Consider the following 16,201-nt stretch of genomic DNA (forward strand, 5'->3'; position numbering starts at 1 on the left):
AGGGAGCTACGAGGAGGTTATTTAAATTGCGGGCTTAAGGTCGTATTTATAAGATCCTCGTAATAATAGACTTTTTTATATACTATAAATCTCTTAGCTTAATAACTCCTATAGGGTTATTTTTATTACTAAGTAAGAATATTTATATTTAGAAATCCCCCTTTTTAATTACGCAGTACTTTTTTATATTATATTATTAAGCTCGTTCGTTATACTAATTAATTAAGTAAGTAGTCGTTACGTAAATATTTTCTTTTACTAATTTAACTAGTTAATTTTTAATTACGGGCCGGCTACGGAAAAGTTATTTAATAAAAAAGCTACTCGGGGCGACGGTAAAAAGCTAGTTATTTAAGCGGTTCTATTAATTAACGTAGTTTAACGTAGTAAACGTCGACCTCTTATAAGTAGTAAAGGGCTATAATTACTTAATTCCGTATAATATTTAAGAATTACTTCTTTTTTTATTTATTTTTATAAGGTTAATTAGTACGAATCTCCTATCCCGTGCGGTATTAAGAAGTCGTCTCTTTTATATAATAAAATACCTTATTAATCTACGATAGTAGAATTTAACTACTAATTAGTATTAGTATCCCTATTATAAGGTAGTTAGTTTGAACCGTAGTTAACGAAGAGATTAATTGAACTATATAAATATCTGCGTAAGTATAAAAAGGAGGTTCTAACCGTAGGTTAGGCTAGTTACGATAATCGTAAATAGGGCCCCTAATTGGCCCCTGCGTAGTCGGCCGTACGCCGCGGTCGAATTAGACTTCCAATCCGACAGCCCTCAACATTGCAGGTCTCATTGGCTAGAGCCTGCGGTGGCCAAGTAGCGAGAGCATTGGCACCAAGTACCAACACAGCAAGATATTTGTTGGTATCCCTATTACAGGGTAGTTGGTTCGAACCGTAGTTGACGAAGAGATCAATTGAACTATATAAATATCTGCGTAGTAGTTGTAAAAAGGAGGTTCCAACCGTAGGTTGGGCTGGCTACGATAATCGTAAATAGGGCCCCCAATTGGCCCCTGCGCAGTCGGCTGTATGCCGCGGTCGAATTGGACTTCCAATCCGACAATATTGAAGAGTTGTCATGTTGAAAATGTTAGAGTCGAGGATTGAAGTAAAGCCGGTTGATCGATTCGCCAACCAACTCGGTCAACTGATTATGGCAGGAAAGGTTGAAAGCCTGCCAGCGTGCATGACACAACTTATTCGTATTTATAGGTCAAGAAACAAAGGCTACCCCGCCCAGGTAAGTAACTAAAGTAAGTCTCTTTCTGTCGAATGCATGATGCAGCTGACACAGGATGTAATGGTCCAATTGGTGTTGTCGACATGCAGCCAAGCCTCAGCTCGTATAACCCCTCGATGCTAGTCTTTTGGAGGTTGACTTGTGCTACAGCAGCTGGGCGGAATGGAGGCTTCAAAGTCAGGCTTGATTCGCTGCCATCAAAACGGACGCAGCGACATGATGACAAATTGCGCATGTCTGATCATCCCAGAATGATCACCCGGCCTCGCATTTCCTGAACTGGCCGCAGGGACGGTCATCACTTATTGATTCTAGATGGAAAATTGCGAATGGGGCAGGAAGCATAAAACGACCTTAGATCCCCACAAAGGTAAAGCACCGTACACGGTACCTGCTCAAAATCAATCTTTGAATAGAAATAAGTAGGCATAATGTTGTGGTATCATCTGGATATCTCAAGGTAGTTGACAATCGAATGGTACCAAATTGCCACAAGATTTAAGTCTAGACCTGCATGGTGGACAAACTGTAACATGCGAAGGCCGAAGCAGAAGCTGAAACCAATACCAGCGGCTACACTCACGAATGTATAGGTTGCGAGTGGAATAACACGACAAATTTGCCGTCCTGTCGAGTACGGATGGCGTCAGTACAGACGTATCCCGGGTTCCTCTACCCCTGTTCCCAACATCACTTTCTTCATTCGAAGATGTGAGTGGAATGGGATGGGATCAGCACGTAGTTCACTGCTATTCCAAGTATATACGCGTATCTGCTTATGTACCGATGCCATCCAGCACTCGACAGGATAGCTATGTCGAGGAAGAATGAAGAGCCGGGGGTATCGGAACTGAAAAGCTTCGAATTTTGATAGCTTCGTACCGTACTTGACTATTACTTGGCAGAATGATTCAGGTATTGAAAACGACGACCTTGTCACGCGGCCACGAAGAACATATTTGATGGAACGTTTCCGCCCACAAATGGTGGAACAGCTCGGAGGTTAATTGATTTTATCAGCGAGCCCGCCGCTTGCCGCTAACAGTGAAATGTTAGAGCTTCAGCACCCAGCATCAAGCCTCCTGTTGGCTCATGTGCGTGAACACAAGATGTTGCCAGCCGCGCTGAGTTTGGAACCGTAGTTTTGACTACACGTTCATTAAGAGCAGCATGGAATATTTCCGCTGTACTGATGATAGAGCTGTTCACGTGCTTAACAACCCTTTACGGACGTCGCCGCGTGTAAACAGGGATGAGCCTAGATGAGGCAGGTCGGGAGCTCTAGAGTATTGCCAAATAGGGCTCTTACGCCGTCAAATGGGGCAACGAGCCTTGGGAATTGCCGTCACAAGACCGGCATTCATTGATTGCCGCGGGGCCTTCAATCGGTAATCGGAACGCATCGTCAGCGCCAAGATGGACTGCACTCGGATGAACCACGTCCACTTCTCTCTTATCCACGTACATTCACCTTCCCTATTGGACAGTTTAGCGCCGCATTGCGTGATTAGGAAAAGTCTTTACCTCCCCCTTTGGCTTTTGGCAGATCCTTGATTGAATCATACTTCTCAATAACTTGTTTGTACCAAGGATTTGGGTAGTGGTTCCTGTCGGCGGAATGTTCTTTAGCGGAAACTCGGCGGAGTTTCAGCGGAGATACGATCGAGCTCATTCTAGATTCTCGTCTCTCGAAAATTCCGCACCATTTCATTGCTGTCGATACCTATTTCATCACGCAGCTCCTGCGAAACTTACCGTCGAGAACTTGGCAAGCTGCGAGAAGTTTCGTGTAGATAGCCCGCGCTGAGAGTAATGTGGGCTATCCGGGCAACGTCCGATGCCGTTGTCGGAAGGGAATCTGGCCATGTCAATATGCCAGATGGAGCCCCAATACCTAGACCCTTCTGTCATCCACCGTAAACTCATGACAGGCCACCATGACGGATTTGAGTCTATCCACACACACTCGCATCTTCCCCTGTTGAATCATTCCGTCGCCACATCTGATACGTTCTTCATGCCCTAGGACGAGACAGGTTTTGAGGCCGAAAACCAAGGAGCATGATGCTTGGTCTACGATTACAAGACTCAGAGTTGACTCCTCTAGTGCCATCATCCTAGCAGTGTCTACGCGTAAAGCGGAAGGTAGTGCTGACAATAGAATCGCTCAAATTTTCGAAAAGGTAGAAGCAAGTACCTCGAGGTAGTCGCAAATGTACAGCTGTTCGCTTGTAGACCTACAATTACAGAGAAGTACAACAAGTTCAGCCCTATTGGGACTTAAGCATACTTGTATCCGATGAAAGCCATAAATTTCTCACCATATTGTGGAAATGCGCGTACGCTGTGCAACTATGGAGACTCAACATGATGTTCTTTCCTCGGTTTCGCTTTGACGTGGAAAATCACGAAAATCGTAGATGGTTTGGAGAATCCTGACCAGGTTTTAACAGACTTATCAATATCTACAAGTAGTATCATGCAGGTCTAAACCCAATCTCACGCTAACATCGATCTTAATCCCCCCCATAATTACCAGAAAAGGTATTCGCCGTATCTCTCAAACTACAATCATGTTTACAACTCTTCTTGCGGCCGTGGCTATTGCTGCCAGTCATGTTGCACACGCTTCTACCTCTGCAACTCCTAGCCTCCTCCTTTTCTCCAAGACGGCTGGCTATCGTCATGCAAGGCATGTATCGCGCTCCCTATTTATTGTTTTCTCTGTCTAATTAGGGCATTTGAGCTATTAGCATCCCTCATGGTATCCAGCTCGTGAGCTCCATTGCCAATGAGAAGGGTTGGTCAGTCGCGGCGACAGAAGACTCTGCCATCTTCACCAACGGGAGCCTGTCCGCCTACAGCACTCTGGTCTTCATCTCCACGACCGGCAACTACCTGTCAACTAATGAGTCGGATGCTCTCAACGATTTCCTGCTTAACGGTGGCTCTTGGCTAGGCATTCACGCCGGTAAGTTCAAATTGATGGATGTATTCACAGCGCTAAAGACATGTCTGACGTTTTCAAATATAGCCGGTGATTTTGGAGACGATATGCCTAACTGGTTCACCAAGCTTGTTGGTGCACAGGTAAGACGCAGTGTCGGGTTTCCCACCTTTCCTAGCTTTATTGACCTCGCCAAAGTTCCGATCCCACCCTTGTGAGACAGACGACATTTGTGACGACGCGCAGAAAGAGCGATATCCTCCTAGTGAGTTAACAATAAGCTCGATTGTCAATTAAACATAAGAAACTTCTAACGTTTTCCCTCTCTAGATGGCAACATTCGCCCAGACATCGTCACAATTCTCGACTTTGACCATCCCTCGACCTCTGGTCTTCCAGAGAGCCACAACCGGACGGACGAGTGGTATGCATACAAGACTAATCCTGCCGATGATTCTGCATACAAAGTTCTCGCAAAGGTGGAAGAGACATACATCGACGAGATCACGCTATCTCCAGAGCTTCAGCACATGCCTCCCATGCACTCTATTTCGTGGTACTCTATGTACGAAGGCGTGGCTAGGGCGTTCTACACTGGTATGGGACACACTAATGAGTCTTATTCTGAGGAGTACTTCGTTAAGCATGTCACTGGAGGGTTGGAGTGGGTCACCGGCACTTCAAATTAGATAGTGGGCACGGCATGTCGGAATCGACTGGTCCACATCAAGGAACGACTCAGTCTTGGTTTTGCGGACAACTTCCCTGCAATACGAGAACAGTTCGTCATCACAGTCTTGGTAAGGGATACCTGGCCGATGACAAACCGTCAGGTTAAAACTCTTAACAGTCTGATAAAGAACAAGTAACTCATCCATATGCTGGATTTGTAGTGATCATGCATTTGTAAAGATGTCTTCGTGTTGGAGAAGAGACACAAAACTTCAAGTTATGTACAGAAAAGGACGTGATGTTTGAACTGGAATGCTCGGGGAAATGAAAATTAGTTGAATGTGACACCATGCCAGATTGACACCAACATGATGAAAGCCGACTTTACGTCCGATGTGTATCTGTCACGTAACAGGGATAGTAATCGCACCTCACAAAGTGCCCGTCACGTGCTAAATCACGTGTCTATCTCAGATATCGTATATATAGACCTTTTCCTTTTATCTATTTCCACTTTAATAATTAAGCTACTTTTATTATACTTCGTATACCTATTACTACGTACTATAACTTATAATAGTTATAAGCCTAGCTCTTAGTTAAGACCTTATACTACGATAATATACTTATTAATATAATTCTTATAATCTTTTTAAAATAACTAACTTACTTATACTTACTTTAGCCTAAGCTAAATTAACTAGTTATAATAGTTAAATTAAATAGTTTAATATATTTCGTACTATAAGTAAGGGCGTCGGGGTTTAGAAATACGTCGACCTAAATACTCTAGATTTTAACGCATTCCTCGACCCCTCTATAGCGCTTATTTTACCCTTAAAATTTAGATAATTAATTACGACCCGTAATAAAAAAGAACTACGAGCCTACTAGGCCCGTTATAAAGCGTTCGAGAATGACTAAAGAAACTAAGAAATCCTCTACTAATAGTTTCTAAATATAACTCTTAATACGAACCTTTTAACTTCCTTAAGCACGAGTAACCTATAGAACTAAGCCGGGTTTCTTTTTATAAAGCTAGTTATATTACCTACTTTACGTAAATAAATCTATCTTTATACCGCACCTATAAAAAGGATTTATATACTCGAGAGTATTTAGAAATAATAAGAGCTTAATACTAAATACGAGTAACTTATAGCTTATAAACGTAATATTATTAATACGCATATTAAAGTCCTCGCTTAATAATTAATAAAATTAGTTAATACTATATTATATAAATACGCATTCTAAAAAGTTATTAAGAATAGCGCTAAGTTTAGTATATAGCGAATTATTAAATATTTAAAATAGGAATTTATACCCCCTAAACTAATAATAAGGAATACGGTTTAAAAAGAATATTAATAAGCCCTTAATAAAGCGAGGACTAAAATTAACCCCTAACGCTAATATAAAAAATAATAATTTACTTACTTCCGAGCTAAAACGTATAATATTTTAAAAATTAGTAAAAAATTCGCCGTACTTAATTTCTTAATTATAATTAAGTCTAAACTTAACTTTATATAAAGCTAACGTATATATAAAACCTTTAGTAAATTAATAGCCTTTAGAACGTATACGAGGACTTTTAAAGAGATTGCGTATATATTTAGCTTAGTAACCTAGGACGTATATACTAAACGACTTTTAGGTTAAAGAGGGGCTTATTCTACTTTTATTAAACGCTCTAACTTAGTTAACGACGTAAATAATAAAAGTAACGTTATATACTTTTATAATTATATATACCTATAGCGCCCTACGGCGTATTAAAAATTAAAATAAGTACTTATAGGCCGAAACGCTAATAAGTTATTAATACGAATACTAAGGAGCTATATAAAAAAAGTCCTCGCCGCTATTAAATTAAGTAAATAAAAATCACTTTATAATAAGCTTAAAAAAGCTAGTTAGCTAAGGAACGATAGAACCCCTAAAAAACCTAGGTTTTTAAAAAGATCCTCTAACTAACCTATAATAAGCTTATTAATAAACTAAGATAAGGGCTACGTAGTTACTATACTTATAAAGAGTTAGGACTTAGAAATAAACATAATCTTTAGTACTCTTATAAATAGCGCTTACCCCCTTTTTTAGAGTATGGTAATAAATAGCTATAGAATAATATATTTAGTTAATAATAAGAGCCTACTTAAACCCGAGAGTTACGTACTATTAAGTAATAAAAACTACGTTAAATTAAGAACTACTATACTACTTATTACCGTACGTAGTACTCGTATTATAAAGGGCGTCTTAAATAGACCTAAAAAAAAGAGAACTTACGATTTAAAGCTCTAGAACGTCGCTTATATTAAAGGATTCTATATTAATATAATCTTAAAAACTTTATTAAATAGAAGCGCACTTTAATACTACGGTTTAGATTATACTTTATAATAAGGAACGCTTTATAAAAATACTATTAAAAAGTAACTTATTTAAAAGAATAATCTAGTCTTTTTTAAATATAAGCTCCTCTAATCCTATCCTTCTTTTATAAACCTTAAGCGTATCTTATAAAGCCTAGCTAGTATTATATTACTAATTAGCTATAAAAATTTCCGTTACTTATATTAATATACTTATAAGAGGTTTAATAGCGCGCTCTTTTAATACCTTAAAATAGGTTATTTCGGACCTAATACTCTTTATTAATTACTATATAAGACTTAAAATATATATATTAAACCTCTATTATAAGTTAAGTATAAAATATATATATTATCTAAAACTAAAATAGTAATTTTAAGAGGACTACTCTTAAAAAGAGCCTCACGGCTATAATACCGTACATATTAAAATCTCTTTTACTTTAAACTATTTCTTAATAAATAATAATATATATTTATAGCTTTTAACGAATATAATAAGTAGCTTAGGGGGTTCTTTTTAAAAATAAAAATAGAAAAGGAAGTGCTTTTCGTATTATAGAGCCTCGAGGTAGCGATTCGTTATTAAAAAAGGACTTTAATCTACTTTTTTAAAAATAATAATAAGACCGCTCTCTTAACTATAAGCGTTAAACGCGTATATAAGACTTAATATAGTAAACTAAGAATTAAAATAGAACTTCTACCTTTATATATAAAAAACCCGTAAGTAACGCTAAAAGAATAAGTTAACTTATAATTACTAAAGCTTATAAAATATACCTTTTTACGAACCTCCCTACGAATCTATAAAACGAAATAGTACTAGCGGCAATTTTTATTTATAATATTACCCTATAAGAGGCTAATAAAAGAGATTTGCCTATTATAATAGAAATTAATTAGTAAAAGCGGTATTAATACTAATAATAAACGGGTTATTAAGTACGGGATTCTAAACCAGTTACCCTATATCTCGGTAGCCTTTATATATATAGCTACTAAGTATACCCTTTTTATAAAGATCGTAAGAGGAGTATACGTTAAAAGGAGTTTAAAGTGCTTCCCCGCGAGTATATAAAATACTTAGTTAAATATATATTAAAAATATATAACTTATATAAGGTCTAAGTACCCGCGCTTAAGTAAGTATTTATTATAAAAAATATTAAGTTTAATAAAAAAGCTTTTTATAATCCCGTATATAAAGAATAAGCTATCGTAAGTAAGTAAATAAATTTAGTAATCTAAGAGACATAAGAACTCTTTAATACTAATAATAAGTTAGTTCGAGTACTTAAGGAAATAGATCTAGACTTCGGAAATACTAATACTTAAAATAACTCTATAGTTAAGGATAGTATTATTATTAAATTTTTAATTATTTAGGACGCTAAGTAACTAATAAACGTACTCTAAGGTGCGGTAAATAAGGTTAAAAAGGCTAATATAGTCTTATTATTATTATTAACCCCTAAAATAACCCCCTTATATAAGCTCGGGGGTAGGGGTAAAGAAGGGGATATAGTAACCGGGTTATAAATAGCTCTACGCAGTCTATAATCCTCTTTACGAGCGCTTATATATATTATAAAAGTTCTTAAGCTTTTAATTCCTAATAGCTCTTAATAAAACGCTAAAATACGTAACAAACGAAGTACTAATTATAAAAAAATAATTCTTAATACTAAAATCGATATTAGTAAGGAACCCTTATAATAAACTTCTATTATTATATAAAAACAGAGCTTATAAGAACTACCTTATCGAGTACTAAATAAAGCTCTGTTAGGTCCTAGATATTTAAACCGGGCCCGTAAACCTCTATAACGCTTTAATAGTAATATCTTTATAACGTTCTTATATTTAAATATAAGAAATAGTAATTACTATAACCGTCTCTAAAATTACTTTTTTTCTACTTTTATATCTAATTAGTAAAAAGCTATAGAGGAAAGTAATATAGGATATATAATACTTTATTAAGTAGTAAAAAGAGTAGTTTATAAGACCTACTTAGAGCGCTCTAGAGGAGTTTAAAAACTACGACTTACTAAAGTTAATTTCTAAAGCCTATTAAAGAAGTTTAGTAATATTAAATATCTCTTACCGTAACTATAAAAGTTACTTAGGGATACTATAGATATAAAAATAAAAAAACTAAGGGATATTAATATGTAAAAAGAGGTTAACTATAATCCTAAATAAGGGATCTTACTTTTATTAAAATAGGTATATACTTATAAGCACGACGTTAATAATAAAGTTAGCGAAGTAAAAGCATATATATATATAAAGGAGGATATATAACTACTTAACCCCTTATAAAATACGTACGCTTCGACGCTTATTATAAAGGCTTTTAGGCTTATAATAATAATAACTACCTAATTTAACCTTAAAATAGACTAGTATAATACTATTAACGCATTCCTTAACGCGCTTCTTAAGAGCGAGAAGCTAATAATTATTAAACTCCTAAAAGAATATAAGGTTATTAATAAAATAAATAAACTCTAACGCGCTCTATATAGCCTCTAAGACTTACTAATTCTCTAGTTCTAAACTTTTACCTCTATACTCCATAATATAAATATAATATATAGCTACGAAGAGATCTATATTTATTAAACCGTAAATAAGAAAATAATATTAGTATTCTACGTTAATAACTTTATTATTTTATACTATTAAAATAACTAAAAAGTAGCTTAGAGGATCGTTAATAATATAAAAGAATATATTAACCTTAAGGAGAATAGACCGATTAATTACTTCTTTAGAATACGGATTTTATAAAACCGTACTACTTATAAAGTTTACTTTATTTATAACGTATATATCGAGCGAGTTACTAAGCGCTTCGACTTTATAAATTTATTATATTTAGCTACCCCTCTTTTTTAAAAAAAAGTTTAAACTAAACGAGGGGTAGGTAATAAAAAAAGAAATAAAGAGCTATTAAAAAAAGGTCGGGAGTATACTTTATATAACTATTATAATTAAACTAGACGTCGCTTTTACTTATTTATAATTATTACGGTTCTTAACTAACCTAAGCGTAACCTATATTAAAATAATTAACTACTATATCCAATATTTTTATATAACGAGATATCTTACGCTCTATTACGGTAATATACCGAGTACGTAATTATTACTTCTAACTAAAAATACTAGCTTTGTAAATAACGAGGTAATACGACGATTATCTTAGGAATATATAATATTCCTTTTTAGTAATCTAATTTAATAGAAATTAGTACGCTAAGTAATAGTTACGACGTTAATTACTAAAGCTAAGCTTTTTTATTTTAAAAAAACCGTAAAAAAGACTATAGCTCTAAAGCGCCTTTTTAAAGATATTACCCTTAACTTAAGAAAAGTATAGTTAGTTAATTATAATAATTAGTAAACGATTTAACTTATCGTAGGGGAAAGAAAAAGAATAGCTACTTAACTTTACTATATCGATATATAAAATATATAGCTAAGATAAGAGTACGTTAGAAGTAGTTTCGAAATTACTTATATATTAATAAAAGATATACTAGTAAATAGACTTATTAAAAACTTTTTATAAGCTAAGTTTGAATATTTCTATATACTTTTTAACCTCTACGATACGCGAGAAGCTATTATAAATAGTTAAAATAGTTAAAAATAATTAATTTAAGCTACGCTTAGAAAAACTTAATACCTAAAAATAGACGATAAATAGAACTTAGAGTACGGCCCGGAGGCTTAAAATAAATAAAATAACCTTACCCTATAAGGTATATATATATAAAAATAAGACCCGGGTTTATACTTATTATTTAAACTCTTAGTTTATAAAGTATACGATTACTAAGAGTATAGTATTACTAAAGAAGAGAGTTAGTACGTATATTAAAAAACGCGTTTTATACGCTCCGAAGTCTATAAAACTAAAAGTAATAGGGGTAATAGAGGGTATAAAAACTAAAACGACTATTAAGTTAATAACTTAGGGTATAAAAACGGGCAGCGTAATAAGAGGTTAGTTATAAACAACTATAATAAGTATAAAAGAGGACCGGGGGCGTATATTAAAAAAGTCCTCTATATAAAAACCGATATAGTTCTTATATATCCTTTAGTTATTATATATTTAGCGGACGATATTACGGAGCTTAGTAATATCTTATTAAAACTATAGTTAGAAATACGCTTTTTAATAATAAAAAAGGATAATATACTTATAAAAGAGGGAGCACTACTTATAATAACCTCGGTAAGGGCCTAGGCTATTAGCTATAAAACGACTAATATATTAATATACCCTTTAGCTAAACGGCTATTAAAATAGTACGTATACTAGCTACTACTTTTTATAAAATAACGACTACTATTTTTAATATTAATATACTAAAGGGCTATTTTAAAATAGGGTAAGTACTAAATCTCCCGTTCTTTAAGAGCCTCTCCCTTAAGCTTTTTAAAGACTAAGTATACGTTAAATAAGCCTAAAATAATAATAAAAACTATACTTATTACGGGGGGTACTTTAACCTCTTAGCGTTCTCTTTTATTTCTTATTACCTTTTTAAAAAAAGCTAGCTTTACGTTTTTTAAACCCTAAAATAATATTAAATATAAACTTTTAAAATAATAAGTATATAATATACCCTTTTTAAAAAGCTTATTATTTAAACTAGTTTTATTTTTATTCTTAAACTCCGAGGGGGGGATAGGTAAAAGCCCGTTAGAGCTCTTATTATTATTATTTACTTTATTATTACCCTTATTATAATTATTAAAAAGAGCTTTAAACTTAATAAAATCCTTAATATCTTAATTAATAACCTTAATATCCTCTTAGTTAGGGAGGGAGAGCTCGGTAGCTAGGCCTTAATAAGTAAGTAAGAGGTTATAAGGGGGAGTAACGACTTAAAAAGGCTTATTAATATTATCGCTTATTTAAACTCTTAATAAACTATATAATACGTATATAAAAAGTATTATAAAAATTGCACAAAACTTATTATTACTTCCAGATATATTAAATATTTATATTTAAAATAAAATTAGTAAACGATTTAATAATATAAGCGCGCGCGCGTAGTAAACGGGGGTACTTATAATAACTACGAAAAGTTAAAAAAAAATAAAAAAATAATAACTAAGTAACGCCGCGAGAATTTAAATATATATAAGGTAGCTAAGTAGCCTCGCTCTTAGTAATTTATATACTAAAAGTAATAAAATACGCACTATTCCGGGTTAGGATTCTATTTACTTTAAATAAAGGGATATATTTATAATAAACGCGGTTTAAAAAACGCATATCCCTTATACTTATTTTTCCTTTATTTATATTTAACTAAATTAGGCTTTTATAAGGGTATTTAGAGATTCTATTTTAAATATAATAGCTCCTTAGTAATAATAATTAGGGGGTATGCTACGTAATAAGGATAGTAATTATACCTTATAAAGTGCCCGTTACGTACTAAATTACGTATCTATCTTAGATATCGTATATATAGACCTTTTCCTTTTGTTTATTTCTACTTTAATAGTTAAGCCACTTTTACCATACTCCGTATGCCCATTACTGCGTGCCATAACTCGTAATAGTATCTAGGCCCACATAAATAAGAAATATTATTAATTTACACGCCAGTGCAGACATAATAACCCAGCCACAGATTGCTGCAACTCGAGTCAACTTGTGTGTTGTACGAAAGGAATTGCTCAAACGTGATGCCCGCGCCGCTGTAAATAGACCAGCAGCTGTCGCTAGACTTGACTTGGTAGAATGTCTTGCAGTTGGAGACGATGCCAGGCATCTGGGGTGTCGGGCCGGTGGAAGGAGGAGTCGTCGGCTGAGTGGTGCCTTGAGTGGTGGTGGCCGCGCCAGGCACGTGGACACAGACGTAGTAGTCGAGCCAGAGGTTGGTACAATCTGTTGGGCGACATGTTAGAGCATTGAAACCGAGCAGTCAAAACGATTATACGTACCAGCGTTGATCTCGGTGTTCCAGCTCTTGAACTGAGCAGTGCTGATACCGTACTTGGATGAGATGGCGTCACAGGAGTCACCGGAAGAGACCTTGTAGAAGCCATCACAGTTGGCTGCGAGGCCGGGCATAGTTGGGGAGTTACTAGGGGCCGCAGCGGTGGTAGTGGTAGAGGAGGATGTGGTAGTCGTTGAGGTCTTGGAAGTGGTTGACGTGATGGGGGTGGTGCTCTGGGATGTCGTAGTCGTCGGCTCCGGGTCATTAGTGACAGTACCGATCACGCAGTACGACTTGCTGGTGTCTAGTGCAGGACAGGTGATTCCGGGGTTCAACTTCTGGAGATCGTCGACAGAGAGCCCCCAGCTGCTCGCAAAAGTTGCGCAAGTGTCACTTTTACTAGGGGCCGTGGAGAAGGCGCAGTCGACAGCGCGGCGCGAGAGAACTGACCCAGCAGAAACTAATCCAGGGAGAACTCCCGCAGCGGCGATGAAATGAGTGATCTGCATCTTGAGGAGATAATTGGCAGAGAGGAAATACCCTAAAGAAAGACAAGAGAAGTATGATGTTGATGATGGTAATCATGCAACACTTGAACGCGGCCTGGAAGCCCGAGTCTTATACTCGCCTCCGACAGATTGTTTCCTCTTTCCAAACAGGAACTCAAATTTCGCTAGGTGTAATCCTTCAAGGCAGAAAGAAAAGACTTCTCATCGACTCGACCTTGACAACATCCCACTTCCGGTCATAGGAACCAATTCGACTTCGGAAAGCACAATGCAGGAACTATCATCATGATCCGACTTACAGCGGCAAACGCTCTTCCCCGTTCAATAATATCTAAACCCGAAATCCGCTCGATGAATTCTTGAGTGTAACTCTACACGGCCCAGCCGGTGGCGCAGAAAGAGAGAACGGTTCAGAGTTGCCGAGACATGTCAAGTCTCTCAGGTACCACCTTGGCGCCAAGCGCGGCGTGCGTGATCATTGCTTAATACTGCTTCCGCTTATTGGCAAGGCTGCCGAGAAGGATTCGATACATGTATTATGTAGGCACCCGCGGCAAGGATGATCGGACCAACTAGCCTATCAACTCTGTTGGTTGCTGTCACATTGTAGAAGCAACTGTTTGCGCCAAGCCGGCCAATCGGCACCAACGTGAACTCTCGTGCTTTAATTCAACTCTTTTTTCCCGTCACACAGTCAAGAGACGGATCACACACTGAACAAGCAGGCTGAAATGGGTAGGATGGTGGGAAATAGCCCGGGATAGTGGGGGTGGCTATGCGCTTTCTTTGCCCATCCATCTGTATAAAATTGCATGTTTCTTACTTTTCCGTGCCTCTTTTTCCCCATCGCAACGAAATTATTGCCTGCCTATCTTGCCCCATCGAAACCGAGGCATCGAGCATCGCCTACTGCTACCCATCAAGCTTCCGGATCTGGTAGAGCGTCAGCATGTACACAACATTATGGACGACTAGTTGGCGGCTCCTTCTAGCCTGTGTCTGGACCATCCTCGGAGCAACCACCGTCGCAGCAAGCGATCAGTCGGGCGTCGTGGAAGTTGACCTGGTATTCCCCCGCAATGAGACATACGCGCCGACGCCGCTTTTACCCATTGTCTTCGGTTTCCAAAACTCGCACTTGGCGCCGGGGCTCGCTCTTAAGATCGGATTCTCGATATGGAACTACAATAACAAGAGCGATTCGGTCAAGACCACGGAGTACGACGTGAGATTTGCCAACTTCTCCAGCAGCGACCCATACTATGAGTACCGCGGCTTCGCCATGTTCAACGTTGAGGGGACCTGGCAGATCAGATACACCGTGTCATGGTTCAGCTGCACGGAGGATTCATTCAAGTACCCATACGAACTTCCCAGCAATAACACGTCCAACGCCATGATTTTCACAACCAAGACTGCCGGGCAAAGTGTGGATCTCATGGCCGCCACAAACGGACAGGATTGCTCATCTGACGCGGGTGTCGCCATCAGCGTGACTGATACGCTCAACTCTACCGGAATCTCAAAGTGGCCAGGCGGCGATACGTGTGCTGTGGTGGCTTCATCAACGGTCACGCCGAACCCTTGCAAGATCAAGATGAGCGAGGCCGACGCGTCGAGTATCTCTGCTGCTGTCACTGCTCGGGCGTGCGAGGCACAGAATCCACCAATCGAATGCCCTTCAGGCAACGATGGTGACGAAAATGCTGCGGACCATGGGTTGGTTGTTGGAGGGGTGGTGTGTTTGGCTGCCGAATTGGGTGCCATCTTCCACGTTTTGATGTGAGAAAGGGCTGAATTGTGGTTGTATTTCGCACCAAGATTACTCAATATGAAAGTTTCTACGATAACTGTGAAAAATAAAGCCTCGTTGAGGGTCTGCTGAGGTATCCGAGATCAGGCTGAATAAGAATGCCCTGCGTCGTCCTGCTGTGCCTCCTGCATGGTGTTCGCAGGTGACCATGCTTAAAGGATTTAACTTAGATGAAAACAGGCAACATGAGAATATCATTGGGCTGATGTAATATCAATGTAGCAATATGGGTATGCACAGCGGGAGCGGATGAGATTCAGAACTTTTGCACCTCCGGATGCAGGGGAACATGATTGAAAAATGATGTGAAAGGGGGGAGGGAGGCGGGCTTGGCGAACTTCGGAGAGTGGCGGTCCATCCCGCTCCGTCGCTTCCGCCAGCCCGCTCATTTAGCTTAACTCTAAGCATGTTGTTTCTCCGGGGTTGGGCGACTCCACCTTGATCCTTCGGAAGTGTTCTTTCTGGAAACTCAGCTGTTGGTCATGCTTGTTAAAGGGGGGCAGATGCGTGAAGGATCACTTGCCGTAATGTGCGTCCAACTGCCAAGGCTCTACGATCGAGTTGCCAAGCGTAGAGCCTTGCGATTTATGCCTAATAACGTAGAGAAATTCGGTAAACACGGCATACGGAAGGTGAT

At 37.7% G+C, this 16,201-nt stretch overlaps 4 protein-coding genes across 4 annotated transcripts; 2 read left to right on the plus strand and 2 right to left on the minus strand.

Moving 5' to 3' along the window:
* Positions 1 to 999: 999 nt before the first annotated feature.
* CLUP02_02024 (uncharacterized protein) lies at positions 1,000 to 1,101 on the minus strand (the record flags this gene model as incomplete). The annotated part of the gene is made up of 1 exon (XM_049281059.1): positions 1,000 to 1,101. The coding sequence occupies one exon, from the start codon at positions 1,099 to 1,101 to the stop codon at positions 1,000 to 1,002; it is 102 nt and encodes a 33-aa protein (XP_049137016.1).
* Positions 1,102 to 3,834: 2,733 nt separating this feature from the next.
* CLUP02_02025 (glycosyl hydrolase) lies at positions 3,835 to 4,897 on the plus strand (the record flags this gene model as incomplete). The annotated part of the gene is made up of 5 exons (XM_049281060.1): positions 3,835 to 3,957; positions 4,034 to 4,232; positions 4,296 to 4,351; positions 4,455 to 4,473; positions 4,539 to 4,897. 5 exons carry the CDS (start codon positions 3,835 to 3,837, stop codon positions 4,895 to 4,897), a joined length of 756 nt encoding a protein of 251 aa, XP_049137017.1.
* An 8,000-nt stretch (positions 4,898 to 12,897) lies between these two features.
* On the minus strand, positions 12,898 to 13,751 carry CLUP02_02026 (LysM domain-containing protein; the record flags this gene model as incomplete). The annotated part of the gene is made up of 2 exons (XM_049281061.1): positions 12,898 to 13,190; positions 13,247 to 13,751. 2 exons carry the CDS (start codon positions 13,749 to 13,751, stop codon positions 12,898 to 12,900), a joined length of 798 nt encoding a protein of 265 aa, XP_049137018.1.
* Positions 13,752 to 14,700: 949 nt separating this feature from the next.
* On the plus strand, positions 14,701 to 15,537 carry CLUP02_02027 (uncharacterized protein; the record flags this gene model as incomplete). The annotated part of the gene is made up of 1 exon (XM_049281062.1): positions 14,701 to 15,537. The coding sequence occupies one exon, from the start codon at positions 14,701 to 14,703 to the stop codon at positions 15,535 to 15,537; it is 837 nt and encodes a 278-aa protein (XP_049137019.1).
* Positions 15,538 to 16,201: the final 664 nt, after the last annotated feature.

Source organism: Colletotrichum lupini, chromosome 1, assembly GCF_023278565.1.
Source record: "Colletotrichum lupini chromosome 1, complete sequence".
In the NCBI taxonomy this organism is placed as follows: Eukaryota; Fungi; Ascomycota; class Sordariomycetes; order Glomerellales; family Glomerellaceae; genus Colletotrichum; species Colletotrichum lupini.